The sequence below is a fragment of the Maylandia zebra genome, linkage group LG14 (genome assembly GCF_041146795.1).
Source record: "Maylandia zebra isolate NMK-2024a linkage group LG14, Mzebra_GT3a, whole genome shotgun sequence".
NCBI classification, from domain to species: Eukaryota; Metazoa; Chordata; class Actinopteri; order Cichliformes; family Cichlidae; genus Maylandia; species Maylandia zebra.
The window spans coordinates 38553777-38579573 of NC_135180.1; the positions used below are offsets into that span (position 1 = coordinate 38553777).

Sequence of the window (25797 nt, forward strand, 5' to 3'; positions counted from 1 at the left end):
AAAATTAACTTTGTTCGTGTGGGCGGGGCTAACACAGTCCCTGATTCACAGGTGAGACTTCACCTGCTCTGTCATTTACCTGCCTGCTCCTTCAGGACCCTCCAGACTACGCCCCCTCCTCCTGATGCAGAGCGTTTGTTTATCTGCGCATGTCTGCTCAGGTGTCAGAGTTGACGCCTCGCTCACTTTTGTGAACGCACCAAGCTGTTCACACCTGAGACTTTCCCACGGCCTGCCTCCCCCCAGACACCTCCTTTATCCTCCTCGCGGGCGGCACACGCCATGTGTCGTCTCACCTGAACAAAAGCTCGTGCCGCCTCTCGTCGGGCCATTTGGGCACGTGTTGGAGGACAAAAGGAGGCGATGGAGGTGTGAAGCCTTTCAGGTCCTTCCGGCGGCAGTAAAACCTCCTCAGGAGGAGGAGCAGAGCTCGGGCTGATGGAGCACTGGGCCTCCTCTTCCTCACTTCAGAGACACAGACACACGAGGAAACCTGCTGACCTTTAACCTCTGACTTTCGCTCAATGTAAACGAAGCTTTACCTGCGATGCTGTGACGCAGTCCGCGGCGTTTCACCTGATCAATAAAGCTTTGAACAAAACAAAAGCAGCAACTGAGGCTCACCTGCATCAACCTGTCGCTCCCGTGCGCAGGGGCACGCGCACATACTCATTTGGAGGAGGCGAAGCGCGTGGCGCGCGTGTGTCTGAGGAGGGGGAGGTCTGATCGATAAGCAGATGGCGCGCGATTGAATATGTGCATATTGTCCGCTGAAGCTTCCTGCTGGTGTGTGCACGCGCCCTTACTCCCCGGGGTGCCGACGCTGCACGTGCTCATCAGGTAAAAAAAAAGAGCTCTAAAGCTCGAAACGCATGCGCCACATTAGAACTCGCTCATATAATAAACGGAGGCCATTTTTCACAATTTCATTCATAAATCACACACACACACACACACACACACACACACACATAACAGAATCAGCATGCTTTATTAATCCCTGAGGAAATTATGTGGGTTGCAGTTGCATTAACAAAAACAGACTAAACTATTTAACAATACAATATGTCAGGATATAAGGAATAGCACAATATGTAAAAATCAACACATAATAAGTATCCAGGGTTGGCAGATGTGATTATAAGGAAATATCTTGAAAATTGACAGCAACATTACCGAATAAGAAAGAGAAAGGGTGCAACTGTTGCAGTGTTTAGTGTGTTAGGTGGAGGAGTTGTACAGGGAGCCACGGGCAGGAATGATGTCCTGTGTCGTTCAGTGGTGCTTTTCAGTAATCTGTCTCTCACTGAACGTGCTCCTGTGGCTAGCCAGCACGTCATGGAGTGGGTGGGAGGGGGTGTCCAACATTGTCTTTATCTTGGACAACATTCGCCTCCGACACCACTTTAAGGGAGTCCAGCTCCAGCCCCACAACATTATTGGCCTTGTGGATCAGTTTATTTAGTCTGTTAGCATCAGCAAGCCTCAACCTGCTGCCCCAGCATGCAACAGCATAGAGGACTGGCCAAAACAGACTCGTAGAAAATCCAGAGCATAGTTCGACAGATGTTAAAGGACCTCAGCCGCCTCAGAAAATAGAGATGACTCCGGCCCTTCCTGTAAAGTGTGGTAGTGTTTTTAAACCCAGAGGCATTTATAGTCGTCCACAATGTCCACGTTGACCCTGTGGATTGAAACGGGGTCAAGTGTTTCCTGGTCTTACTGAAGTCCACGATCAGTTCCTTGGTCTTTGCCACGTTGAGCTGCAGATGATTCTGCTCGCACCACGTGACAAAGGAGTCGACCACAGCCTGGTACTCTGACTCATCACCCCTCCCGATGCATCCATACACAAACACTGCATGAAGCTGACGTGTTTCCAGCGTCAGGCAGCTGCTGCAGGACTGAGACGGTCTGACTCGAATGTTTAAACATGCATTCGTGCACTAAAGCGCTTCCTCTCTTTCTAGCAGATTCAATCACTTATGTGAGAATGTGGTTTGAGCAGTTTTCACCTGCATGTCGATGCAGCTCTGATTGGATGTTTCTGCACATCCTCCTTGAGATTCACGAGCAGCACTGAGCTCCCTGCTTAAACAGCACGACGTGATGAAGGTTAATATGAACTGTAGACGATGTGAGGGGCAGAGCTGTGACACGTTGTGTTTTTGCACATGTATGAAACCAAACGGCAGAATTGGTTCTGGGATGTTGTTGGACTCGGATGTGCAGCCGAGTCAAAAGTTTCTGCAAACGTGTTTTAGGGTTTGGGAAAAACTGCACTTGATTCTTGAAATGAGACGTCGTGCTGTGGTCTGAGGATAAGATCAGACCTTCACCCTGAAGCCTGCACAGCTGGAAAAATGATGCTCTGACTTTCAGCTCTTCCTCCTGTTCTTCCTCAGTGACATCACATGGGCTGGGGTCATGTGACCGGTTTATGTGTGAAACATCCAGTTTACAGCTCGGAGGAGTTTTCACGCCTCCTTCTTGTTTCTCTGAGACTCTGCCGACTCGTCTCGAGCCAAACATCTGTTGTTGTTGGTTTATATTATAGAATTCATCCCTGCGACACACACACACACACACACACACAATAGGGTGTGATGAAGCATGCCTCGTGCCAGGAAGGAGGGGGGCTGAATTCAGGACCAGCAGAGGCACGCGCTGCCCTCATTCAAATACAAATGGTGGAGGTGGGGGGTTGGGCGGTGGGGGTGGCAGCCCAACAAAAGCTACAGCTCATCAGCATGAGCGCCTCCTCCTCATACACCTGAGGTGAAGGGGAGGCCCGAGCTCTGTGTTTCGGTCCATTCGCTGAACATTTCCCTGAAATTGAGCAGGAGTGTCTTTGTTTTCACAGCTGACAGCAGAAATCTGGGTTTATGGAAGTGCTCTTCAAACCTGTGAGCTCAAAGCTCCGCAGTAGCTCTGAGATCAGGTTTATTCTTCTAAATTTAACCAGAGTAACTTTCAAAAGTCACCTGAAAGCTCCACAGCTGTTAAACTGGTTTAAAGTTCTCTCTGTAGATTAGACCCCACCACCACCACCACCAGCAGCAGCAGCAGCAGCTGTTTAGCTGCAAACAGAACACAGCCAGCTGAAAACTGGCACCTTCACAGCAACGCAGCAACAACAGCTCTGATTGGTTAAAACTCAAGTCTGTGTGCATTTAAACACCCCTGGAAACACCTAGTGAGCTCAGGGCTCAGGCATTACCAGTAATACATGAATGAATGAATGAATGAATGAATGAATGCAGCAGGCCTTATTTACTCTCATGTGTTGACACTGTACGCAGAGAGTTTATGGCTCTGTTTTTGGTGACAAGTTAGCAACATCAGTGAAGCTCCACGGCCTGAAGGTGGGTCATTATCATACAGCTGAGACCCCCCCCACACACACACACACACACACTCACACTAAGGTGCATGTAATCTAGATTGAAATCTCATTTGTTGAAGTGTGTGTGAGGCGTGCCTCAGCTACGGCAGCCTGGAGGCGCAAAAGCTGAGGAACGAGGAGCTTGTTTCAGACAGCAGCTCCGAGGCTGCACCTGAGGGCGAGTGTTAGATAAAGAAAGATTATTATGAACTGTGGATCATGCAGAGCTGCTGTAGTGCAAGAGTAGAAATATGTCAAAGATCAGCAGAGATCCCTGTTTGGTTTAAGTTCGCCCCATTGCTTATGTTGATGAAAAATAACGACGTCACTCTGTCCCACTGTGACGTGTGACACCGACCTGAAGAACAGCGAGTATAACTGGGCTCCCAAAATGACTCGGTTGGTGTTGGAGAGCCCTGATGGGTAAAAAGCAAACCAGTGATGAGAAAGAAGCAAAACTCCAAACGGGACAAAGCAGCTGTAAGTGTGCGTGTGACGGACAGCTGGACTGGGCTCTTCATTCTTTTCTAACATCTCTCACAGCAGAGTCTGAGTCATTAAACTAAACTGAATGTATGAGACTGAGCCACAGCTCGATCACAGAAACGTGGAAAGTGCTTTAGTTTGATTACTATCAGGTGACTTCACTGAACACAAATTCTCAGTGATTGATTTATTTGTGTAACCTGTGCAGTCCCCGCAGATTAAAGACTGCAGATTAAAGACTGCAGATATCTTTAATCTGCAAATATAAAAAACTGTGAAACACATCAGTCCAATTCCGGACCAACAGCTGAATTTGTTGGTTTTATTGGTTTCAGCAGCTCTAAATCAAACAATAAAAGTTTCGCGCATTTTAAACTCAACCTCTGAATATAAAAATCTCAGGCGACGTGTCAGGATAAGTTGTGGTGATTTAATCCTGCCACACTAAGAACTTGACAGGACCACGTTCAGGTTCTTCTGACTTCGCTGTTTCGCGCTTCAGAGCTTCAAAACCACCCACCATAATTTCAGTCTTCCTCCCCACTCGTGGGACGGCACGCGACAGGAGAGGCGCGTGTGGTGTGCGCGGAGAGGTAGTTTCACTTCCACAGCACATTTCACTGCCTCAGCGTGCTGACCGCACAAGGTAAATACCTGCGGACACTTTGTGACGTCACAGAGGCAGTAAAAGCAGCGCCTCGGTCGTGAGCGTTTGGCTCCTGGCACTTTGCTGCGTAATTGCACCATCAGCTGGTGAAAGCCAATCAAAGCATCCCCCCCGTCCCTCGTGACATCGTCACACAGAGTGTTGGAAATCTGTATAATCTGAGTGGCTCAGGCTTCGTGTTCTCGCAGCGCTGGAGAAAAGAAGCGCCTGAAAAATAAAAAGTTAAAAGAACGCGTAAAGCGTGCGTAACGGCGCGCGGCATGGGGAGTTTCACTCACTGCTGCTTTTGTTTTTCTTTCGTTCTAAACTCATTTCACAGAAACATCAGCACAGCAGCCCTCCCTCCTTGCAGTCGACGCACCTCCTTCCTGCCCTCCTCCTGAGGTATAAAGGAGGTGGGACGACAGCTGCGGTCCAGAGTTCAGCGCGGAGCGGATTAAACTTTGTTTCAGTTCGGGTTGCACACCGCGGACACTGCCCGCTCTTTCTGGAGGTTTTTCTTCGTCTCTCCGTTTGATTTTGGATCCTTTGGACTTTACGCACTGGACCTGTGGACGCGCCATGGCACGCTCGCTGCTGCCGTGTCTCCTGCTGCTCGCCTTGGCACAGACGGTGAGTGACAGCGCTCACGGGACCCACGGGGGCGTGGGGCTTTGTTGATGCTTTTGTTAAACTGTTGTGTTACGTGTTTCGGACACGCTGCGCTGCAGAAACCGCGCGCGTCGGGTTTGTGATGCAGACGTGCGCCGTTTTGCAGTGATGAATTCGTGTGCGTCTTTGCACCAGGTGACCCCTCTCCTCTCTTTGCCCCCCTCAGGCTCTTACCGCCGGAGTTTTCGAGCTCAAGATCGACTCCTTCACCAGCTCCAGCGGCATCTGTGGCCAAAAGTCTGAGGACTGCCTGATTTTTTTCCGCGTGTGCCTCAAACACTCGCAGAACGTTATTAAGCCGGAGCCGCCGTGCACGTACGGCGAAGCGTTCACGGATGTCTTCGACGCCGACTCCAACTCCATCTCCGAGAGAGAGCCCATAAGAGTGCAGTTTCAATTCAAGTGGCCGGTAAGTAACGACAGTCACGCGTGTTTCAGGCGTGACAGCAGCGCAGCGAATGCACTAAAGGAGTTATTTCTTTATTGCTCTTGAAATCTTAAAGGTTTTCAGCCACAAACATCCAGAGAAGAAGAAACTTTTCTCAAAAGCCTCAGAAAGACAAAGCAAACTCAAATGTGCCGTTTCCCTCCACGTCTACTAACATCTAACTAACTAAGATGTTTCCTTTCCCGGTTACTTTCAGGGGACGTTCTCTCTGATCATTGAAGCCTGGAAGGCGGACGCTCCAGGACGGTCCATAGGTAAACTCCCGACGCATCGCCGCCGGCTCACCGGCAGGTGGCGACAGCTCACACAATCAGGCCTCATGCTCACAGTTCATCTTCCCGCACAGAGAATCCACTCGTGATTCGTACCTGTGAACATCAACAAGCACCAGATAAAGACACTTAAAACTATTATTTGTTAATGTTTACTATCGCCACAGACGAACATAATTAAAAACACGAGTGGTGTTTTTGTCTGATGATGATGATGATGATGATGTATTTCCAACCAGAGAATCCGAACAACCTGATCAGCCGGCTGGCCACCCGCCACAAGCTGAGGGTTGGAGAGGACTGGACCAAGGGCGAGAACACCAGCAACCAGAGTGAGCTCCACTACTCCTACCACGTCGTGTGCAAGGAGTTCTACCACGGGGAGGCCTGCTCCGCCTACTGCCGGCCACGCAACGACACCTTCGGCCACTACACCTGTGACAAGGAAGGGAAGATTAACTGCCTGGAGGGCTGGAAAGGAGAGTATTGCACAGTGGGTGAGTGTCCTCTGTGATGCTTTCAGCAATTCAACAGAAATTGTCCTTTAAGGTGTAATTTTACTGCTTATGATCATTTGAGGAGAGTCATTGGTGCCCTTCTCACTTAAGATTACACCCAGAGTCACACGCTGAGCAAAGCTGTTTTTAACGGCTCCAGTCTCACGAAAATATACTAAAAACGTTCAATGATGCAACAAAACTGGCTCCAAATCAGGAGCGATCTCTTGTTTTCTTACAGTAGTGCCAGTAGTGCAACTCCTCCTCCTGAGCTCCCTCCATTTTTTATTCTAACGTTTCTCCTGCTGAGGAGGGGGGGGGGGGTAAAGAATGGGACCCTTGGCAGCCTTGAAATTGTGAAGTCAAGCAGTTGTCAGTGCCACCGCTGGCCCTGGTGGCTGCAGGGGACAAAAAAGAGATGTTAGAGCTTATGTCGTTTCCAGTGTGCGTGTGTGCCTCTGAGGTCTGCTCCTTTTGTTTTGAGATCAACAATGGGCCCCCAGTCGGCCCCCGGCCCGCCCGCCTTTAAGGGGACACGCGCTGCAGCTTAATGTGTGCTGCCTTGCGTGAAAGGAGACAGCATGTGTTGCTTTTGTTGTGCGGGCCAGCTGCTTCGTTCAGCACTTAACAAGCACTTGTAGGGGAGCTGTGTGTGTGTGTGTGTGTGTGTGTGTGCGCGTGCGTGTGTGTGTGCGTGTGTGTGTGTGTGTGTGTGTGCGTGTGTGTGTGTGTGTGTGCGTGCGTGCGTTTATTCATTCAGTTTTAAGGTGAGCTTTCAGCAGGTCCAGGTTAAAGTGAGTCTCCAGGAAATTAAAGAAAGTTAACGTGATGCAGTCATGTAATCGTGACCGTGTGTGAGTTTAAGGAGGAGTCCCTTAGACGGGTGAGGAGCTGTTTTGTCTCTCACACACACACACACACACACACACACACACACACACACACACACACACACACACACACACACACACACAGTCATGATAATATTTCCTCCCTTCCCTCTCTTTCTTGCGTTCTTTGACCTTCCTCCTCCTGCCCTCTCTCTCCCTGCGTCCCTCCTCCTCCCATCAGCCATCTGTGCAGGGTGCAGCGAGCAGCATGGTTTCTGCAAGTCTCCCCGGGAGTGCGTGTGCCAGCAGGGCTGGCAGGGCAAGAGCTGCGACGAGTGCGTCCGACACCCCGGCTGCAAACACGGGACCTGTAAGCTGCCCTGGCAGTGCGACTGCAGGGAGGGCTGGGGCGGCCTGTACTGCGACCAAGGTGGGTTTAAACCTGCGGGAGCGTCGCCCCGGTGGGGTTAACGGGCAGCCTTTGCAGGTTCAAGCATACCCCCACCCCACCCCCACAACAAACCGACGCTGCGGCTGATTTGTAACTTCTCCTTTTTCTGTTTATTGAAATAAATCCACACACTTTCAGAGCTGCAAAAAGATTCACCCAGTTTGTTGGCAACGATTTAAACTTTCAGGAAAACAGTGTGAAGCTGATGTATTTCACTATGAGGTGTTTTTCTGCCTGTACGTCAGCTGTTACTGTCCTCCCACAGTGACGCATTTTAGCTGAAACTATGATTTATTTCACAACTCTCATCGAACAGCAAGTAAAAACCAAGAGTGCTCTTTAAAGATGTTTTATTTTTAGTTTAAGGAAGTGTAGAGCTGTTTTTAACCATCGTTTCTGATGCCAGAGGCGTCTGACTAACTAAGATCAGATTAATTTGTCACTTATATCTTTAAATGACCTGATATGATGCAATTTATTCACAATATAGAAGAAGCTTGGGGCTGATATGAAATGAGGGCTGCATTCGTGTGGAAGCAAACCCCTTTACAGACAAGCTTTTGGTTCACCGCATCAGTTATTTTCTGTTTCAGAGACTTTTACCTGAAATGTCAGCAGACATCGTGTCAGCAGCTCTAAATACATTTCTGACAATCTTTAGAAATAAGCTGCTGGTTTAGTTTTATGAGCCAATAACAGTTTTTAAGTGACTGTAACAATGATTACTTTATACGCAGGTTCTTTAAAGCCACGCACCACAGCAGGTTAGCCACACAAATGTTGTGTTTCATGCACTTTGCTGCTGAACCTTCAGTTCAGATGATTGTTTTTGCTGTGACGCAGTGAAGAGTAATCATGAACATTTCATATAAAGAATTTAAACATTCAGTTTTGTCTTTGGTGACACAAACTTTTGGCCACAGCGGTTTTTAAATCCCAGAACTGAGAACTGTGCTGCCATGCAGAGGTATGACCTCTGACCCTGCTCATCTGCAGAATATCAATAGATTTAAGGTTAAAGATTGAACACATTAAAGACAAATTTCCACATTTGATAACAGATCTTTATGAGGGGATGTTTTTATGTGCGTCATCTGCATGTATGCAGAAAAAAGCCACATGTACTGTGTTTAAATGAAGACGGTTATGTTGGGCCAGTATAACCAAAACATGAACAATAAATATGTTTTTCTTCCCACAAAGTCCAGACAGGGCAGTGGGAGGGTGGTGGGATGGTAGAAAAGCCATTTCTAATATTCCCCTCAGACGTGACACTGCTGGTGCCTGACCGGACATCCATATGTGACGAGCTGGGAGAAAAACAGTCCCACTGTTGCTTCCATCGATGACGCCGAGCACAGAGGACACCGAGTCCTCTATTTGAACTTTTAACGGCAGGATTTGGCACCCTGGGAATGAGGATTTGCTCCTCAGCAGCATTTGATCATTTATAAAAGTAAACCTTTAGACAAAGGCACCGAGGTTGACAGCATTGTGTTTGAGCTGAAGCGGGGCACCTCAGGGCGCCATCCTGAGTCCTTTTACATTTTCCTTAATACCTTTCCTTTTATTTTCCTTTTTTGTACATATGTTCACACACCGATCACTCGCATTGATCCAAGTAATCTAATAACAGCTCACATGACAAACTTTCTGTCTTTTTGCCTCTACATGCACCGCTCAGGGTTTACATTATTTGCATTCTGGTTATGGATAATTACATTGCTTTAAAGTGATTGTTCAGTAGACTCAAAAATGTTCAGGTACCTAAAACTTAACTACATGTTGCATTTCAAATGAAGTCCTGAACATTTTTGCTTTTCCCGTTCTGAACAGTAAACTGTCAGCTTAATCAAACCTCTCACCTCTAAGATACATCACCAATCACCTGCTGATTGATTAGGGTTACGTGGATCTGTGTTTGAGATCTGCAGCAGAATAGTAGCAGTAGAATAAATATTGTTGTAAATGTTAAATTACCTGCCTGCTGCTGTCGTGGTTAATGCGACAGTTTCCAACTGTGTCAGCTGGTTTTAGCATTTCAAACAGAAACATGTTGTTTAGTGTTTTACAGCAGCTCCATCTGTCGCTGCAGAGATGAGCTGGACTCGTGAATTATGTTTGCAAGAAAACACATGAATCGCATTGTGAACAGGGAACTCCACAGATGTGTCTGTGTGAAATTAGAAATATCAATCATAATAACAAAACCAAAACACTTTAATTTAGTGGCACTGAGGGGATTTTGTTGTGGTTTTGAGTTCGACTTTCAAACACCAAAGATAAGATAAAACTTTATTAATCCCTCGGGTGGGTTCCTCTGGGAAATTCGGTTTCCAAAAGCACAGCACCGACACCGACAAGGATTATGGTAACAATCAAAACACTAAAACAGCAGACGCCACAGTTGCCTCGTCTCTTGTTGTGGATGTTGTTGTTTCCCGTTTCCTGTAATCTTCTTTCTTCACTGCAGACCTGAATTACTGCACCAACCACAAGCCGTGCCAGAACGGCGCCTCCTGCACCAACACCGGCGAGGGCAGCTATACGTGCGCCTGCCGGCCCGGCTACACCGGCAAAGACTGCGAGGTCGAAGTCAACGAGTGCGACAGCAACCCCTGCAGGAACGGCGGCAGCTGCAACGTAAGTCAGCAACGGGCTCGGTGCAGCCAAACCTCCTTTTCTTTAACTCTTCAGATCGTTTAGGTAGTAACTCCCAACTTTACCAGCTTCTCACGTGCAGGATAGAGCGTTTCCTGGCGGAGTAGCATGTTGGAACAAAAATGCCAGACACAGTCGGACTGGATGTCAAGCTGTTAGCCCTGAGAGGTCAGAGGTCACTGATGGTCACTGTTATGGCCCGTCTAGGCGCGGCCAGACCACAACAAAAAGGCGGTCCACCCCTACATGCTCCTACATTAAACCAACATAGTGACACAGTGAACGGTCTGCCGGTTGGGTCGGGCCGAGGATGAATCACCTGGCAGTCCCTGGCGGTGTCTTCTTATGCGCTGCCTCCCGGTTGTTAGCCAGTCGGTACGATCCATCCACCCTGGATGCACCAATCATGGAGGAGCACCTGCACACTCAGTCGTAACAGTCACGCTAATCCAAATCTTGTTGTGCAAAGTCTTAGCAATCAGGGAGGAAAAAACAAAGAGTAATCAGCTGGTGTGCATTTCCAATAAAGCGTTTTTCTCCACAACTGAGGTAAAGGTCGGGGTCGGGGTCGGGGTCAGGTTAGGGGAATGGGGCTGTTGGTGATGATGGTTTAGAACTTAGTGTTAACACTGTTCGCTCATCATCATCTTTTAGGGAGCCTGAAGCATGAAGTAATTGTCAGTAAATGTTTCATTCATCAGTGCTGTTTATTGAACCTTCTGATAAATTAAAATAGTATCTTAAACAAAAACTCACACTAATGTTCACAAAGCTAATTCTGACAGTGCTTATACCTCAGAGGGGTAACGGTGTGGATTGCTGGTGCAAAGTCCGTGTGATTTTGCTGATGATGTAATAGTTCACCGAACTATAACCTGCACTAACTGCTCGCAGCAGGCCGCACCTTTGCTAACCGATGCTGCAGAATCAGAATCACACGCAGCTTTGCTTGTCGCCTCCTCACCTTGTTCTTCTCCTCTGTCTCTCCTCCAGGACTCGGAGAACGATTACTCCTGCACGTGCCCTCAGGGTTTCTACGGGAAGAGCTGCGAGATCAGCGCCATGAGGTGCGCTGACGGGCCGTGCTTTAATGGAGGCACTTGCATACAGGAAGACACCGGCGGGTACACCTGCCGCTGCCCGTCCAACTTCACAGGCTCCAACTGTGAGAAGAGGATGGATCGATGCAGCAGCAGCAGCCCCTGCACTAACGGTACCAGTCGAGTGTAGCCCAGTTCATGCACTTCACATCATCAGAAACACAGAGTGCCGTCTGATCTCTAACCATGCTAAAGTTCACAGTTACGCTTTCTATGTTATCCTAGTACGTTTTAAGTTCTCTTTGAATGATGTTTGGCCACAGACTGTTCACACAGGGCCAGAACGACCCTCAGACCTCCAGGCTGACGACCCCAAATGGGCTCGAATCCACAAGGCTGCAGATTTCATATACTCTCTATCTATTACATGTAAAGTCACATATTTGAAAGCTTTTTACTGCTTTTAGCTCATGAAAATCTAAAGCACTGTATCTCATATTATTAGAATGTATATAAATAAAGATTTGCATACAGAGACTTCTGATAGCAGTTGATTCACACACGTGGTTGGAGTCCCATTACCACGAACCGCTGCATCAGTGTGTCGTGGACATGGCGAGCGTGTTGTTGCTCAGGCGTTGTTGAAGCTGTGACGGCCACCAGCTCCTGTCGGGTGCGTCTCGTGTTCCTGTCGTGGTTAGCAAACCTCGTCAGCAGTTGGAAGCATGAAGTGCGCTAGCATCTTCTGGTAGATGGCTGCGCCGATTTTGGACGACACCCCAAACCATCACAGAAACCTGACATTAGACTTCAGACCCCTGGATTCTGTGTCTCCGACTTCCTCCAGGACCTTCGTTTCCAAACAAAATGCAAAACTTACTTCAGTGAAAAGAGAAATTTGGCTCCTCGAGGATCAGCTCAGTCCAGGTCAACAGTCGTCCCCACGGTTGTGTTTGCATGTAGTCAACTAGACCAAAAGCTGCACGGTGTTTATGCTGTTCCAACAGTGAACGACGCAAACCTGAAATATTTCTAATAATTTGAGATACTGGAATTTTGATTTTCATGAGCTATAAGGCGTAAAAATAAAACTTTCACGTTTTTGGTAATAAAAATCGAATATATCAAAGTTCCATCGGCTCAGCCTGGCAGCTGGATTCAGCATCTGTTCAGGGTCACCAGCAGAGCCCCTCAGGAGCTCCTGGGCAACGTCTAAGGCAGGGGTGTCAAACTCCAGGCCTCAAGGGCCGGAGTCCTGCAGGTTTTAGATCTCACCCTGGGTCAACACACCTGAATCACACGATTAGTTCATCATCAGGCATCTGGAGAACTTCAGGACATGTTGAGGATGTAATTTAGCCATTTAAATCAGCTGTCCTGTATCAAGGTTACGTCTAAAACCTGCCCTCGAGGCCTGGAGTTCGACACCTGTGGTCCAAGGGTTGGTTTAGCCTCCTGTAAACAGTCGGCTTGATGATTAACAGGAAATAGTTGACAGACCTCTCAGAATTCACACATGTGGAGCAACACTTACTTTTAATTCAGTGCCGTGGTGACACGATGCACGCTGCTGCGTTTGCTCCTCTGCAGATACATTTGGAATAAGTCATGCAAGTCAAAGGACAGAATAAATAGAAGCAGCGAAATACTTCAAAATACGTTCCTGAGAAGAAGCAGGTCAGTGAGGAACTGGAGGAAGCAGCCGCCCAGGCTTTTGAAGCATCATCACAGCATCGCATGAGTCATCAGAGAAAACTGAAAACTGTGACTTTGCTGTGTCTCTGCTAACACACACACACACACACACACACACACACACACACACACACACACAGTTTATAATTGTGTGTGAAATATTGAGATACCTTTGCATTCAAACGCCTTCATAGACGTGCACGTGTGTGTTTGCAGGGACTCGTGCATTCCTAGGGAAGTTTTGACGCCACAACATACGTCGAAAACATCACTGTTAAAAATCTTATTAGGTCCCCATTAACCACTTTTATACAATGAACAGAACCAGGCAGATATTATGACTTAATACCATTTTTGAACTTTCCTCAGAAACAAATGTAACGAGAGAGAGGGCTCACGTTTGCATTTTCACCTGGTCTGCGTGTGAGCCAATCACAGGCATGTTTCACACACTGTGGGAGTTCCAGAGGTGGCTGTGGAGAGGGACACGCTCTGGTAAAGGACAAAGACGGTCGTGCTGGTTTATTTTCTCGTGCGCCCGGTCTGTCTGATCGATCGCGTGCTTTCTGAGCTGCTGCTGCAAACTGAATACAAACAGAACAGCAGGCTCGGCTTTATTGTTCCAACAGTCCTGTTTGTACTTGCCAGATAAGACTGAACCACGTAACAGCAGCCTCCTATCAGTGCATCCAAAACACGTTGGGAGCAGGAAAAGCTGATAGAAAGTTGAGATACTCTGTGCCTGTGCAGTTCAGACGTGCAAGTGGCTGACATCCATGTAAACAATGCAGTAAATGCGCACTCACGCGTGTTTAATCCGTGAAACTAATATCCGATTTGCTCGCTAACCAGCGTTGGCGTCTGTGCAGCTAAAAATAGCAGCCGAAGTCTCTGAATGAGATCGCTGCAGCTCAAAGTGTAAAGAGGGACTGAGCTGCAGGAATGTGTCCAGTCTGGCTGCTTTTCTTTATTACGTGCAGATTCTTTGAATGCTTCTCAGCTTATCAGAGTTTGGTGCTTTTTCTCACCTGCTGTTTGTGCGACTCTTCAGCTCTGATGATTTTACTGCAGTGGCTTTGCGTTGGCGGCCTTGGCTTAAAGCCTCGACATCCCAAAGGCTGGGCCGTGCATCAGTTAAACTTTAATTTAAATACTGCTATAAATCAATGTCCCACAGTGCACAGGCTGCAGTAATGATTAAATAATGACACGTGAAACAACCACAACACACAGAAATGCACCAGAGTTTCAACCAGTTCAGTTTCATTGTGTTTACTTTCGTTGTCACCCAGCAGTCAGGTTAAGTGAAAGGTCGCTCCTGTCGGAGTCAACACAGTCTTACAGTCTTCGTCTAAATAAAAAATAGTTGCAGATTCGGTGCTTTGTAGGCGCCGTGTGAGCTTGAAGATATCAGTGCATATTTTAGACATGGCTGCTACAGCTCGCGTAACCTGCTGAGGTTTTGAAGCATTTCAGCTCCAACGGTCATTTTCTTTGTTTCCTGATATTTTGATGACTCGGGTTGGCGCTGAGGTCACCGAGGATGATTCAGACATCAGAGGGTTGACTTCTCAGCTGGTATATGTGGCTTGAAGTGCAGGGACAGCCTCAGGAAAATCAAATCTCAGTGCATCATCTGCGTCACTGGGATGTTAATCTGTCTTCTGATCAGCAGCGTGTTGCTCTAAACTGCACAGCTGTGGTAGAGTTCAGGTTTGAGGTGTTTTTGGTAATAAGACACAAAAAAGAGCAAATGATGTTACTGTTTGGTGACTCCTACCTGTCTGGCTGCAGCTTTCCATTACAATTAACGGTCTCTCCTCTCTACATGACAGAAATATAAAAAGCATTACTGAGACGAGGCCTGATGTTTGTGTTGGAGCAGATCAAAGTCACCTTTGTTTATTTTGCTGGTTCCCAGTTTCCCGGTCAGCACTGATAACATCACTCATATCTTATCAGGTTCTGGAGCCGGTAAATTCATATTCAGAATATGAATATTTGGAATTTGCATGCTTAGATGAAATGCATTCATTTGCAGCGACTCGTTTGGGGCTCGGCTTAGTCTTGCCCAGAGTGCGAAGGCTGGTGTGGAGAGAATCGGAGCTAAACTCCTGTAAACCTCACAGCGAGCCTTTCAGATGTGATAGAACATGAATTACCAGTCCCGACTCTTCCTGGGAATCGTTATGTTGTCATTTGTTGTTCTTGTTGTGAACCAAATATTTCTCTGCTGCCAACGAAGGATAGGAGCGGATAAAACATCTGCTTATGCTTCTCGGTTTATATTTCAGTTGATGAAGCATGACATGAGCTTTATTACCCGCAGCCTAACGTAGGCTGAGAGCTCCTTAACGCGATTTAGAGCTTTGATGTTGCCATGACTGTAGCGCCAACAACGCTCGGCACATGCAGCTGCAGAAATGTAGATTTTCATCAGCTTCACAGAGTTAAAAGCACATTAGTAGCTCTGTTCTTCCTCCACCTGCCCTCACGATGGTCATATCTGTCTGTCGCTGGCTTATGAGCCAAAGTTTATTTTTAAGACCGTCTCTCACTGCAGGCATGAGTGGAAGCAGGTTAGCATGACTGTTGTGCATGTCGCACGGCTTTTACAATAAAGTTTGCAAGCACTCGTCAACCCTGCACTGAATTGTTCCAGTGTTTGGAAAATGTTGAGTCCTTTCTGCTCTGAGCACAATTTATGATGCAAAGTTAAACGTTTCTACCAGTAACTGTACACAGACGTGGACCTGCGATCTTTAAACGCTTGTAATCAAAGACATGTGTCGGGACGAGTGCCAGGCTTTGCGTAGATCCCTACTCGGACCACCAAAGCAGCTGCTAATGATCAGGGTATGGATTCAGGCCGTGTGGCTGAGCGACCTGTAGTGTCCTGTAGTGTCCTGGACCTCGTTTAGATCCGTTTGGTACCCAGAAGACTTGGCTGCTGCCATCTGGGGGCGTCTTTGCAATGACGAGGGTGCGCTTGGTCAGCATAATCAACGTTAGCCGCTCCACCTGCGAGTGGTGTTAGTGCTGTGTGTGTGTTGCTTGGCGGGAGCTCTCGAACATGTCTCGTCACCTCCCGCACAATTACAAACACTGTGTCCTCGTTGCCTTAAACAAACCTGTTTTCGCAGCAGCTCTGGAGACGAGCTCGTCCTTTTGTTCACCTACCTGATTGCACTCGACTCTGTCGAGAGTCCAGCTCTGCTGCCAGCTGTTAACAGTCTGATAGAGTTTTCATCCACGGCTCATTTCTTCCTGGAAATGCAGACCAGAGCTTCACAACAGCAAGATAACCATAAAGTCGGCTCATAGTGGCACGCAAATATCCGCAGACGTGTGTGTGATTCCTGAGAAGTCAGTTAATGCAAACGATCCAGGAAACACAGTGAAAGTTTTCATTTCTCTTTTCAAGCAGTTTATTCTTATCAGTATTATTTTCTCTTATTTGTGTCCAGAACTTCAAATTGCTCCAGATCAATAATCCATAATAGTTCAACTGTAGTTGATCATAAATATTGATTCAGGCTTTTTGGTACTGATAATATTCAATCATATACACGCTGAATATTCAAATGTCATAAATATCACTAATTAAACTGTGATGTAACCTCATCATATACTTAAAGCACTGTGCAAAAGTCTTGAGTCAGTCACGTCTTTATCGTTTGCTTACACAGAACCTGAGTGTACAGATTTTTACACACTGGCCACGTTTTCACTCGTGTTCTGTCCAGGGCCCTGTTTCAGGAAGCCGGTTTAGTGCAAACTCTGAGTAAGTATACGCTGAGTTAACGAAAACTCTGGGTTTTCGGTTTCACAAAGCGAGTTTAGATTAATTCTGAGTGAGTTACTATGACGACACACTCCGTGAAGCTAACCTGCCCCCTAGCAGGTTTACTTCAACTAACCCTGACGTTCTCCGCCTCTTTGTCAGAAACCTGACTGTAGGAAGTGTCAGACATGGCGTGCTCCTTCCTTGAAGAGCCAGTAGATGTTGAAGCCCAAATTCTCCGCAGAGCTCTCCGCCGGGAGAGAGTGATTAGAGCGTGTTTGGACATTTTATCATTTCCTGATGATTTCCTGTGTGAACGTTACCGTTTTTCAGCACAATCTATAAGTTATTTGAATAACATCCTCAGGCCTAATATTGCTCATGTGACACATCGCGGACATTCTCTCAGTTCTGTGCATATTATTTGTATTGCACTTCGGTTTTTTGCAAACGGGAGCTTTCTGTATAATATTGGTGACGCTGAGCACGTTTCCAAGGCTACCGTCTGTCGGGCAGTCAGGAATGTTACAGTTGCACTGAAACGTCTCCTGCACTCGTCTGTGGTGTTCCCCGGTCACAGACCCACAAGATTTATCAAAGAGGGATGCCACAAAATTGCAGGTATCAGGATGACCAAAACTTAATTCATGATGTGGTGATACTTGAACTACTACTTAAATCTTACATTTATTCTCACGGTTCCCAGGCGTGATTGGCTGTACAGATGGCACTCACATTCCAAGCATAGTCTCCTTCAGTAAATGAAGGAGACTATGTGAACAGGAAGTCTTTCCACAGCATTAATGTACAGGTACATAGTTCCCTGTAGTATTTCAAACTAACAAATTATTTCATTATAGTAATGGATGCTAATTTGTGTTCTCTGCACTGTGAAGATCATATGTGATGCTGCCAACATTATCACAAATGTGGAAGCCAAGTGGCCAGGCTCTGTGAGGGGTGGTGGTGGAGGACCCCCACCTGTTTTTCGGGCCTCCGCTTTTTTTTCTGTTGGCTATAACGGGCCACATTTGAGCATACAGAGTAAGCAAATATGTACTTGTAATGTGCTCAGATAATTTCAATAAGTGCTTACAGAAAGGAAATTAATGTAGCCTCTAACTGCAATCGATTGACATGGGACAAACAGACCAAGCACTATGGCTCATAATACAATTACACCTTACCTGTTTGGACTATATTTTTATATTTCATTTTTACTTGCTGCCAGGAACGTTTGGGGCCTGTTGGGTTGCACCTGCGCTCACATCACATCACAAAATAAAATGTATGAAATAAAAAATAAAATATAATAAAATAGCGTGTTAAATGGGTGGAAATCCCTCGATCAATGTTTAAATTAACACTCACGCATTGACTCTGTCGGCTATGTTTTGCCATGCATGCTCTCTTTCTTTTGCAGCTGTCGCTGTGTTACTTTTTTTCTGCAAAATTTGCATGTTATCGGCATATGCTGCCATCAGAATTTCGGCCTCAAGCGCTGTAAGATACATTGACCGCGCCTTCTTTCCCTCCGTCTCCATGGTGACTCGCTTAATCTGTGCTCCACTAATCAGGGCTTTATGTATCCTCGTGCGCGCGCTTAATTTGGGGTTAAAGCAACTCCGCGTTGACTGAACTAATTGTTATCAGCCTTTCTGAAACCGAATATTCCGAGTTGGACAGTTCGGGGTTACTCAACCCTGAGTATCGTTTTTCACTCTGAGTTTTCTAAACCGGCTTCCTGAAATAGGGCCCTGATCTTGTACCTGATGACACAAAGGCTCCTAACAAGAGAACCGGTGTCGTGTACATATAACACACAACTTAGCCACTGTGAAATTGTATCTTTAGGCTCATTGTTACCAGCAGCCTGTCATAAACACACATCAGTTGTTTCCATTTCTTTAGTTCAATCAAAGATTTCACATTTTGACATAAAAATATTTGGGGGTGAAAAAAGTGATTTCCAAGCAGCCGGATGTGTCTTGTCATGGTGTGCGGTGTGTCGGGATGATGGTCGCGGTCATCCTGATGCTGCAGGATCAGGTCGGTATGCAGAGAGGTCGGGAGAGACACGGTAGAGGCTCTGTATTATTTGGGCCGTGGTCAGTGGTGTTGCAGATCTTTATGCAACTATGAACTCTGAAAAAGAACCATCGGATTTTCTTCCACCGTGTAGTACCACCTGGAAACCGTCTGCCTGCTAACGGCTTCATTTTTCAGCACAGTGATGATTCAAACACAGGGCCGATACAGTAAAACCATTCCTTCATGGAAAAACACACATCTGATCAGTCATTGGTCGGCCTCCCCAGAGCCTGGACCTCAGTTTGGGATCATCCCGACAGAGAGAAGAACAAAAGGCAGAAAGAAAAGCTTTGAATCCTTCAGGACGTCTGGAGAACTGTTCCTGAAGATCCTCACAGACGTTACAGAAGCTGGCACAGAGGTCAAGCTGGAACCGGACAAACTCCCCAAAAAACACAAGGAAATTTGGATAATTCAAGACTTTTGCACAGTATTTCATGTGATTTAATTCAGCGTGTTTAATGTGCAATCGACTGTTTTACATCTGGGGGGTTGGGGACGTCTGGGGATATCGTGCCCTCGTCAGGCAGACAAGATGTCTGAGCTGTTTAGAGCTGTGGAGATAAACATATCCTCACCTCAGAGAACGTCTGTGAGAAAGTTTGAGGGATAGGAGAGTTATCAAAAACAGTATGAAAGCATTCTTGTGTTAATAAAGGAGGCGGATAAACTTGACTTCTTTCCCACAACAGGTCTGCATCTTTGCTGCTGCCGTAAAGAGTCAGAAGAGCACCAGATATCGTAGAGAAGTATTTCCAACAAATAGTTTTGGGTTGTTTGAAGAAACTTGACTCATTAGGGATGGACGTGTCCTGTGGCGGACACTGGGATGTTTGTAGAGACCGCTGCCTCCGGGGAGTGTCGTCGCTACGAGCAACTGTCCTGACCTAATATGCAAAATGGTTTTGGTGAGACACGAGTGTTTAGATGCTAGATAATGTTTTTTATTCTCTGTAAGTAGTGTTAATGTTGTAGCTGACAGCCGTGTGTGTGTGTGTGTGTGTGTGTGTGTGTGTGTGTGTGTGTGTGTGTGTGCGTGTGTGTGTGTGTGTGTGTGTGTGTGTGTGTGAGGAAAACACAACAAAACCGCTGGAGTTCAGATTTTAACGTTGATCTGGCTCTAAAGCTTGATATTTTGCACCGTGCAAGATGTTTTGCTGTTTCATTTCTATAATCTGTGGTCTGTGGTTGGGTAACCTGTTCTCGTGCGAGCTGGGCCAACAGTCAGTTTAAAGTTTCACGTCGTTTACGAGAGGAGACGCATTATCAGGGTCAGACGGCTCCACCGGCAGACCTGGCATTAATAAAGGAAGCATATCTCAGAGTTTATAATTAAACAACAGTCATCATCGGCCTATCATCCGCCCCCGCTTCTCGGGGTGCCTGTCGACCCCTCAGTTCTCCCTGAGGTTCTCATTAACATGTGGAAACCGCCGCCTGCTTATCTTCAATCTGCAGTCATTCCTGTCTTTCAGTGAGCCTGACAGAGGGTAAAAAAATACTGCTGCCTGATAGATGACGCTGTGCTCTGTTTGCAGTGTTGCAACACAGAACAACCAAATATGGGTCTGTTTTTACAGCACACAGCCTGCAGTTTGGAATAACAGCCCAACATGAACCCATACATGGCTGCAGGATCAGTGCCTCTCCCCTCCTAAAAATGCTTTTAGAGCACGAAATCCCAGCAAAAGCAAAAATGAATCATTTGTTAGCTAATTTGTGATGCGCATCTTCTCCTGTTTCAGAGAAGTTAAACTGAAATGACGGATATGGCTGTTTAAGTTTTATAGTCCACTGTTCTGGCAGATCACATGACTTCCTGTTGCTGGAAAACAACTTCTCAGGATGTTTCTAATCACACATGTTTTTCTGAGGGGCATCTGTTGAGAGGAAATGTTGTAAAGAACATTTTTCCCCTCCCGCTCTCAGCCCCGGCTCGTCCTTCCTCTGTCCAGATGGAGTTTGCTTCGTTGTGGCAAGTCTGCAGGGTTCAAAATGTCTTCTGCACACTGTCGGCTTAATTATTACCACAGTTTGTCAAATTTTCAGAAACCTGGTTTCTTTTCTTTCTTTCTTTTGTTGTTTTTTTTAGAATGAAACTGTGGAGTATTTAGCCTCCTCCGGCCTCCCCCAAGGCTCTGCTGTGGTTCCCCTGTTTTTTCTAGTCCACATACTAATACTCAGAAATACCAGTGAACGTATGAGACGTTTAGAGCGATTCAATGATGAGTATTTCACAAAAACCTTGTTTCCCGTGTCTGCTGTATGGCTTTAGCTCGTAAGCAGGGCTGAAGGCATCAGAATCTATTAAACGTCTACACACTTTATTTCCTTTCCAAATGATGCTTCATGGCCAACATGCTAACTACATATCTGGTAACACTTACTGCTCAGCAGAATAAATGACCCTAAAACTGGGGCCCGTTTCACCTCTTTGAAGTCTCAACATCAGTCAGTAGCAGATGAACATCTGCCCTCTTCTGCTTTACCTTGCCAGTTGTTTCCTCCAGTTGTTATTAACACACACCTGTTTTTTTCCTGTCTGCAGGTGCTCAGTGTTTTGACGTTGGCAGCATCGTCATGTGTCGCTGTCAGCCAGGCTTCACCGGCTCTCGCTGCGAGACCAACATCGACGACTGTGCCAGCAATCCCTGCAGGAACGGCGGCACCTGCTTCGACAGAATCAACAACTACAGCTGCACGTGCACCCTCGGCTTCTCCGGCAAGGACTGCACGGTGCACGCCAGCCTCTGCGACCAGTTCCCGTGCGAAAACGGCGGCACGTGTTTCACCCACTTCACCGGCCCCGTGTGCCAGTGCCCGCGAAACTTCATGGGCACGCGCTGCGAACACTCTCTCAAGCCAACTGTGAAACCGGCCGCGAATGGAGACCCTCCAGCGGCCATGATTGCCGCTATTGCTCTGGGAATAGTGACATTTTCCCTGCTGGTGTGCGCCGCCATCTTCGTTCTGCGCCACCTGTACCGGGGCAGGGAGCTGAGAGCCCTTTCCACGTCAGTAAAAAACGACCTGGAGACGGTGAACAACCGCAATGCGGTGATTGGCGGAGGGGCGCCCAAGAACGGGAGCTTACCTGGAGCGACTCTGGGCAGCCTGAAGGAGAAAGAGGCCTTCCTCCTCCCGGGAGCTCATCTTAAAATGTCCAATAAGGATGTAGCGCTGGTGGACAAGGGCAGCGACAACGTGGCCATGTTTAAAAACAAAATGGCAGATTACAACCTGGCAAAGGAGGAGCAGCACCTGGACAAGAACAAGTATGACCTGTAAGGACCTGATGGTTTGATAGTTATCTCTGTTTCTGTTTGTGCTTCGTTCCTGTGAGTTTAATTCAGACAAGTCGCAGCTCGTTGTGTCTTAACTGATCATGGTGGGGGGGGATCTTCACTGAGTCTTGCTGTCAAAATCTTTGTTTGCTGTTGGATCAACCTTCCCTCTCTCCGTCTGTCTGTCTGTCTGTCTGTCTGTCTGTCTCGCTCTTGTTTCCTCTAACAGTAAGAAATGCGAGCCGTCCGTCATCGTCCCTCCTCTCAGTTTTGCAAAGGACAGTCTGTATCACTCAGTGTTCATCATCCCAGACCAGCTGGAGCAGTGTGTGTTTGCTACTGAGGTGAGGAACACAACCACGCGAGCGTTTATCTCTCCGTTGTTGACTTGGGTCGATCACATTACTATTACAAGGATTCATTTTGTTAATGGAAGAGTGGCAGCGAAACGCAGAATGGGAGGCTGAGGAAGGTTCAAAGTTCAAAGTCGTCTTTAAACATCTGACACTGAATTTACGACGAAGCAAAATTAAACTTGGTTCAACGTGTCTTTGCTCAGCATGTCCAGAGCATTAAATTCATACTGTTATACAAATGACTTGAACTCGATGAGGATGATGGACAGCTGTGTGTGTGTGGGTCCAGTGTGTGCACAATAATCTAGATAAAAAAAGTTAGTAACTGTTAGTAACATTTCCTCTAAAAGTGGAAATGAGAAGGCAAATTTAGAGCAGCTGACATCTGCAGAAAAAAGCCACCAGGATTGTATTTTTCATATTATTAATAGTATTTACCGGTTTATTGACTTGCTTGCTCGGTGCATGGGAGAGGTTCACTCTCAGGGCTTTTGTGCCACAGAGAAACATTATTACTGTTAATCGTCTGTTTTATGCAAACTTTTTGAAATAATTAATTCTAAATGTAGCCAGACTCAAAGTCTCACGTCAGGACTTCATCTTTATGTAGGCCAGGGGTCCAACTCCAGTCCTCGAGGGCTGCTGTCCAGCATGTGTTCAGGTTCTGAGTCTTGCTAATGACCTACTAATGTTATTCAGGTGTGTTGCAGCGGGACACATGGAAAGGTTTCAGGACAGCGGCCCTCGAGGACTGGAGTTGGACCCCTGATGCAGGCTCTGCTATTTTAGCATCACAACATTGTGATTGGTCGGTTGGAGTAATATGATATGCACCAGATGCCCCTTTCTTTCACTCTAATGCTCAGCACTGATGTTTGCATGTCTTCTGGCTACAATGTTCCAGCTTATCTGTAAGTCCATAAGAAAGAACAAAGCTGTGACCTCTGAGTGAGAGATTTTTTGCAAAAAACTGGAAAAAACGCCCCCCGTAGGGGTGAGAAAATGAATACATCCTAGTACTGCAGTATTCTGTGTGACGATGCAAGGACACAAAATATTAATGTCTTATAAATTCAATTAAACTGCTGGCAAATTGTGCTATGTTATTGCAATACTGCGCCTATCACAAAATGTAAAGAATGCTAATATCCCGTCGTCAGTGTTATTGTTTAGATATCGTGCTGACCTAATCACAACTGTGAATGTGAGAGTCAGCGACACTGATTTCACTGCAGCTCCATAAATTGCAGAGAAATGAAGCACAGCAGTGTTTCAGGCGGGCTGCTCGCTGAGAGTACAAACTTTTTTCTAACAGGTCCGGACTGGTCCCAGTGCCTCCAGGTGGAAGAGGTTAAAAACACTTATTAATATTTCTTCTAACGTTGTGCTTCATGAATGATGTTCATGGCGCAGTGCAGTGATGCCGTACGCTGATGACTAACCGCTGCTTCTCTGTCTCGTTCTCAGGTATAACCTGAGATTTTTCAGACCACCAGCAAAGGATCTTTTCTGCTGAGGGCCTGAAAGTGTTTTGTCCAGAACAGTATACCCAGAGGATCTATTCTACACACAGTTTTTTAATTTAATATTTATTACTGCTGCTCAATGGAGAGACTTCTGTTGTTTTAGTCTGCTTGGATACTGTCAATGTTCGGATGGCAATGAGAAGACGAGGGAGGAAAGACTGAACGTCTGGCATCATTTGCACTATTCATTCTTTAAATCTTGCCCTGACTTTCTGTCTCTGCACTCTTTCTTAATCTTCTTTGGATCCACGATCGAAACGATCGAAGCGAGAATTGTCCGCCTCTCACACAGACGGGTGCCTTAGCTATGCTCCCTAATTTCGCAATCATCAGAGGACCTGCTCGCAGAAATGGGAGGCAAACCTCTTTCTTTTAGGTCAAACAGCCGTACCTTTCCACAGATCATGTATCTGTGACCTGGGCTGGATAGTTTGTGACAACGATTCTGTCGTCCACCTTCAATCGCCGTTCAATTTTTCCTCGTCACATTGTGGCCTGTTCAGTATGAAAAATATCCGCCTTACAATCACCAAACCTGCAGAATCCAAAGTGCCTCTGTCCCTAAAAACATCAAAAAGACTTGAAGCCAGCAATCAGAGTGAGAACGTCACTGTCTGATGTTCTCCCAGAAGACTGGACGAGTTTTATTATGGTTTTTAATGGTAAGTTCAAATCCTGCGCTGAGCCTGTCAGTCCACCCGTCTCTGAGCCCCAGTTGTATCTCCAGCCTTCAGCCCTGGATATTAATCGCTGTGTAAATGATGTTTCAGGTGAACTGGGGGGGTGCTTTGTTCCCCTAATAACAATCAGCTGTTTCCTGCCTTTCCGCCTTGTGAATTGAAAGATAATCAAAGTCGAACCGTTGGGCTGGATTCATCGTACGGGTCCATTTGTTCCCAGCTGAATTTTATATTTCTATTAATCAAAAACTTCAAAGCTGCCTTCATGAAACCGCTGCAGACCCAGTTCAGTCGGTCTGACAATAAAAACGCCGCTGACGGGTTTTTTTGCTTTTATATAAGAAAAAAAAGAAAACGTTTTTTATCAGTGAAGGACTCCAAAGAGCTTTTATTCCTTTGTTTTTTTTAATAATCCATTTGATACCAAAAATACGTGTTGTTCTTGTGTAGACGTGTCTTTGTATTATCTTCATTAATTTAAGAGAACAATGCAATGTGTACATACCTCCCAGAAGAACGTTTTCCTATTTAATTTTGCTCGTTGTAAATAATTTTGTATTTATGAAAGAGAATTGTACATATGTCTACGTTAATGTGCCCAATGTCTCCATCAGAATCAACAAATATATATTTTTCTTAAATAAATTAGAAAAATAATATTAACATTATCTGTACTGTGTTTTTCTTTCTGTCTGTGTAACCGAGACTTTGTACATTTCCATGTCTACAAACTAAATTTAGGCTCTCAGTTGAGCCTCCAGCTTATTTTATGTCGAGGACCAAAACTGCCGACGTGTTAAATGACAAAAAAAGGAGGTAAATACATGACAAACCACAATAAAAGCAGTCGTAGTCGAGTATTTCATTTATTTACAGATTATACCCATCATTTTTTTTATGTCCAGTGCTCACAACATTAATAAGAATTCATTTATAATAACTCACTATTTAATTTCCTTTGTATTATTTATTTATTTCATTTATTAATAATAA

At 46.2% G+C, this 25797-nt stretch overlaps 1 protein-coding gene across 4 annotated transcripts; it reads left to right on the forward strand.

Annotated features, from left to right (window-relative positions):
• Positions 1-772: 772 nt before the first annotated feature.
• Positions 773-25526, forward strand: dlc (deltaC). 4 transcript variants are annotated; one of them, XM_076873493.1, is made up of 11 exons: positions 4620-5150; positions 5356-5598; positions 5834-5891; positions 6149-6406; positions 7478-7666; positions 10161-10330; positions 11342-11561; positions 21507-22242; positions 22472-22586; positions 23914-23948; positions 24066-25516. In XM_076873493.1, the coding sequence occupies exons 1-11, from the start codon at positions 5100-5102 to the stop codon at positions 24112-24114; spliced, it is 2124 nt and encodes a 707-aa protein (XP_076729608.1). In that variant the 5' UTR covers positions 4620-5099; the 3' UTR covers positions 24115-25516. The 4 variants fall into 4 exon arrangements, with proteins under 4 accessions (XP_076729607.1, XP_076729608.1, XP_014264458.3 ...); XM_076873492.1 differs by adding an exon at positions 773-840 and having other exon boundaries at positions 4858-5150; positions 22472-25526; XM_014408975.4 differs by lacking the exon at positions 23914-23948 and having other exon boundaries at positions 4625-5150; positions 24066-25514.
• Positions 25527-25797: the final 271 nt, after the last annotated feature.

Bases quoted from the DNA above. Each gene is read 5' to 3' on its own strand.
- dlc (XM_076873492.1), top strand. From the start codon at position 5,100: ATGGCACGCTCGCTGCTGCCGTGTCTCCTGCTGCTCGCCTTGGCACAG. The intron at 5,599-5,833 runs GTAAGTAACGAC...GGTTACTTTCAG, and splicing joins AGTTTCAATTCAAGTGGCCG to GGGACGTTCTCTCTGATCAT. The intron at 6,407-7,477 runs GTGAGTGTCCTC...TCCTCCCATCAG, and splicing joins AGGAGAGTATTGCACAGTGG to CCATCTGTGCAGGGTGCAGC.